The sequence below is a fragment of the Lepus europaeus genome, chromosome 7 (genome assembly GCF_033115175.1).
Source record: "Lepus europaeus isolate LE1 chromosome 7, mLepTim1.pri, whole genome shotgun sequence".
Taxonomy (NCBI): Eukaryota; Metazoa; Chordata; class Mammalia; order Lagomorpha; family Leporidae; genus Lepus; species Lepus europaeus.
The window spans coordinates 46,583,699-46,588,776 of NC_084833.1; the positions used below are offsets into that span (position 1 = coordinate 46,583,699).

At 46.7% G+C, this 5,078-nt stretch overlaps 1 protein-coding gene across 1 annotated transcript; it reads left to right on the top strand.

Moving 5' to 3' along the window:
- Nucleotides 1-3,309: 3,309 nt before the first annotated feature.
- Nucleotides 3,310-4,329, top strand: LOC133763728 (mas-related G-protein coupled receptor member X1-like). Its single transcript, XM_062197494.1, is given in 1 exon segment — nucleotides 3,310-4,329. A coding segment is annotated over 1 exon segment (1,020 nt).
- Nucleotides 4,330-5,078: the final 749 nt, after the last annotated feature.

Sequence of the window (5,078 nt, forward strand, 5' to 3'; positions counted from 1 at the left end):
ACTTGCAAAGTCATTTATGGTTTTCTCTGTCCATTCACATCACTGTGTTTCTACCTTGGGTTGTATATGCAGAGGGGAAAGCAGCTTCCTTCAGGAAAAGGCAGGAGACAGAAGCTCCCTTCTGGAAATGAGGATGCTGGCAGCCCCACCTAAGAGTTCCCAGTGGGGTCTAACACCTTTCTTCTTTTTACTCTATCTCCTACATTGTCCTCTGGGTCCCAAACATTCAAATCTTTTACCATGAAGAGATTGCTGATTCTTACGTTCATTTCAGAAGCAAGGTCACCTGTAGGCACAGCTTCCCAGAGCTGAACTGCTCTAAACCCAGGGTTTCATTGCTTTACTTGCTTCTCAATGTTGTTCCTGTAACTGTGTCTGCAAAGATAACAGGAAAAAACAGTTGGCCCAATCTGGAAATAATTAAGTTTGAGTTCATGAAGGGATGGACTAGTTGCAAAGATGGGCAAGGTTCAGGGAAACTGGGACTGCCTGGTGAAGCACTGCAAAGTGAACAGGTGTGAAGTATATTTCCACCCCAGGATTAAAGGCACAAGCAGCATAGCCATAGGGGCCATGAAAGAGCAGCCATAGCTATAGCAGCAGCAGGGAGACAAGGGAGATATGCAAGCACTGCCTTTGCAATCCTTAGCTGCACAGGCAGACAGTAAGGAAATGCAACAAACTAAACCATTCCCCGCCCACCCTCCAATCTCCTGGCAACATCTCCAATTCACAAGTCAACCAGAACCAGAAGGAAAAGTATCCCACCAAAGACGTACATAGAACCTACCCTCTTAGGATATGAAACAGGGTAAGAAAGGACAGGAAGGAAATTCTCATGGTAAATGAGACTGTCCTTCACACTACATTTTATCATCCTACCTGAGTTTTTCTCTATCAAAGTGTCATTGAATCATTTTGCAGTTCATCTCCATCTCCACTAGGAGGAGAAAGACAGGAGGAGAAGCTATGCTTCCCGTGCTAATTCCGTGATAGAGGAGTTGGTCACACCACTTCGGCTCACCTCCTATCAGCCAGCACATAACCACGTGGTGTCGTCCAGCTTCAAGGGAGACTGAGCTGGGAGTTCCTTTCTGTTTTCACCTCTCACATTTTGTGACACAAAAGAATGGATATTGTGGGAAATGAGCACTCTCCACAATCCCAATTACCTTCCATATCCTGTGCTCATCGGAAGATTTTTCCAAAGCTCCTCAGAAATAATAAATAACACAAGTGAAGAAAAGCAGTGGGTAACCCTCAGAGCTCCAGGAACTCATCAGCTGGTAGTAGGCCTGCTCTTTGTGTTATGACCTCAGGAAAATCCCTTTGAGTCTAAGGCAAAATTTCTTACTGTGTTGAATAAGATATTAAAAATAGATGCTTCTCAGGAGCACATACTAAGTGCTGGGGTGCAGTCACAGGTGTGAGTTAGCTTCCATGGAGCTTCAGGTTTGATGAGACAAATACGTCACAGCCTAAAAATAGATGTATAAACTGTAGCTGTGCTGTGGGGTTCTGGTTTTCCTCTTCTGACCAGTCAGGGCTGTGGGAGCCTGTTTCTCTAAGTGAGCACAGGAAGGATGCATTCTCTTCTGATTGAGTCTGCACCCACCCACAGCGGAGGACAGTCCCCTGTCCCCTGGCAGGCCTTTTGCCCCTATAAATTCTCTGGAATCCAGAGAAATGGCTGCATTTGTGGGGCAGGAAGGGGACCCTGGATTCTGGCTTCTCCTCCTAATTGGCTCCCACCCATCTGTCTTTTGTCTCTGTTTGATTGGATTCCTTCCTCTTTTTCTGGTGTTCGCTTCTGCCGGATTTTGTAACCCACAAATTTGGCTGCCAAGTTGGATTTGGCTGAGAATTGCTCCTCCCCTTTTTCTCCATCCCAGGTGCAAGCAACACATACTCTGTTGGGTCCAAAGGGCTGGGCAAAACATTGGACCCTGAGGCAGCCCTGCTGGGGTCAAATCCACACGATGCAAGACCAGAAAAAATCAGCCTTCCTTGTTGTACTCCAATTCCATCCTCTGAAATGGGAAAAAATACTGATTCTTATGTCATTGGTTCTTGAAAAACCTGGTACACTCCCAACCCCCTACTATTATTCACTCACATGTGAGCCAGTCCTCTTTCCCCAGTTAAAAGCTGCTTGAGTTTCTCTCTTTATATTCCAAGTGCTTCTACCACCCTTCATAGACTACTCTCACACAAAGGCTTCCATCAGCATAGGAAATTCTGTGGAAGAGCTCCTGAGATAGGGAATGGAGCAGGTTTATATCCCACAGTGCCCATTACAAGTCCTTCAGAGATATAAAACCTCTTCTCTGTGGCACTCAGATCTCACCCTCACTTACTCCTTTCTCCTGAAACCCTAGGGCATACCCAAACACTTACATGGGCGCAGCACGGCCCTCACTTTAAAGGCACTTCAGCAGTCAACTTTAGTTCTTGGGGTACATGTAAGAAATTCTCCCAACAAAACACTAGTTATTCACTCAAAGAATTGAGTAAAACGTGCTTCATCTCATTACATATTCATGTTCCAGAGTACTTGCTCTTTCATTTTCATTTTGCCATTTAACTCAAACTGTCACTACTGTTAGATTCTTCATTCTTACATTCACTGGTTGGATAAATGTTGAGAATACAGAGTGCTGCACACCGAACTAGGCACAGGGAGTGTGAAGCAGGCCCCTCTCCACAGGGACAGACACACTGAGTCATTTCTACACCACACGGCCCAGCATCTTCACACCCATCCTAGCAAGAGGACCCATTTGTCTCATGTCCCTAAAGTGTGGTCTTCTCCTTCCTCCATGAATGGGATGCTCTCACACGTGAGTATGGCCTGGCATCACCTGTGTCTCTGAATTCCTGCACCTGTGAGAAAATTCCTGACCCAGGACACTCAACGTCTGAGTCCATAGCCTCTCCTGCCCCTCACATCCTATCCTAGACCTCGCTCTTCCTTCCTCAAGAAATTTGGGTGACACAACACAGCCTCTCAATATGGAATGGCTGGGCACAGGTGTTGTTATCAGACTACAGAACGTTCCTAAGTCATTAGAGTCACCTGCATGACCAAAAAGTCAGTCCCAGATTTGCATCCACTGAGAACTGAGTTTGTTTCCAAGGTCCAGGACTCCCCAGATTTCACACATGTCTCTGCCAGCCCCTATTTCACTCTCCTGTGATGCAGGGACAGTAATTCCCACACAGCCTCCTGGTACTGAGCCTCAGTGACGATACAACAGGTGCTCAACTCTTGCTTCTGTTCCTAGGAGCACACATGGAGGCTTCCTGCACATGAATACAACCATCCCAACCTGGGAGACAGAACTCACCCCAACTAACGCAAGCAATCAGGCCCTTCCTCAATGGCCTTTCAAAGTGAAGATCCTGATCTTGGCCTTGGTGGACCTCATCATCGCCCTGGTTGGGCTGGCGGGAAATGCGGCTGTGCTCTGGCTCCTGGGTTTCCGCATGCGCAGAAACACCTTCTCCATCTACGTCCTCAACCTGGCTGCGGCCGACTTCCTCTTCCTCTGCAGCCACATGACCCGTTCCCTGCTGAAACTCATCCAACTTTTGCAGTCCATTTATGTCTACCTTCCCAGATTCTTGCTCACTCTGACAGCCTTTCTCTACACCGCGGGCCTGAGCATGCTCAGTGCCCTGAGCACCGAGCGCTGCCTGTCTGTCGTGTGGCCCATCTGGCACCACTACCACCGCCCCAGACACCTGTCGGCTGCCATCTGTGCCCTGCTCTGGGCCCTGTCCTTGCTGCTGAGCTTCCTGGAAGGGTACAACTGTGGCATCGTCTTTGAGAAATCTAATCATTATTGGTGTGAAACATTTAATTCCATTATTGCCGGTTGGACGATTGTCTTATGCGTGGTTCTCTCCGGGTCCAGCTTGGCTCTGCTGTTCAGGTTGTTCTGCAGTTCCCGGCGTATGCCACTGACCAGGCTCTACACCACCATCCTGCTGTCGGTGTTGGTCTTCCTCCTCTGCGGCCTTCCCCTTGGCATCCTCCGGTTTTTCTTGTTCTCCATTCAGAATGACTCCTTGAATTCATAAAATCTCACCTGGGCTTTGTTTATCCTGTCTGGTATTAACAGCAGCACCAACCCCATCATCTACTTTTTTGTTGGCTCCTTTAGGTGGAAGCGGGGGCAAACACTCCAGTTTGTTCTACAGAAGGCATTAGATGACAGAGCTGAGGTGGGGAAACTTGGAAAAAGAATTCCTCCGGAAACTATAGAGGTTCCAGCATCCCATTCACCTAGCAATTCTTTATCTACCAGGGTTCATTCAGAGAAGTAGTACCTCTAGATCACATGCATAATTATGTTAGGCCAAACATCAATAGACACACAGGTAGAAAGAAAATGAGACAACAGATGATATATATATATATATATACATACATACATACATATATATATATATGGGTACAGAGACAAATATGCATATATAGAGATATCGGTAAATATATATGAATGTATATCTATGTTTTACTTAACACAATTGTGAGTTCTTCTTAAATTGTGTCTGTAAGGCTGCTGTTTGTCTCATGCTGGAGCAAGCCAGAACCCATGAACATGAGCTAAATCCCATGAAAACCAATGAGTGCCCATGTTATTTTCTCTCAATACCTGCAAGTTTAGTGACAAGGAAGCTCTCCAGAGGCAAATGGTCTACTTCATCATGGAGCCAAACACACACCGGTAGAGGACACAGATATTGGAGGGTGGAGCAAGTGCAGGCCCAGCCGCTGCTGGTTCCTGCCAAGGAACTGAGCCAACAGCAAAGCAACAACATGCACAAGCGTCTAGTGCCCCTGCACCAACCCTCCACACATACAACAATGCTCCTGCTTTGTTTCCCAACACCACATCATGTGCAAACTCTCCTGACGCCCACTCTAACCAGAACAAAGAAGGAATATAGGAAATATAGTTCAGTCCAGACAAATTGATGCTTCCAAACCACCACACTCTTGTCAATGTGGGACCCACTCACCCTCTTTGAATCATGCATAATTCCAAATAAAGACGATAGCAAAGCCAAAC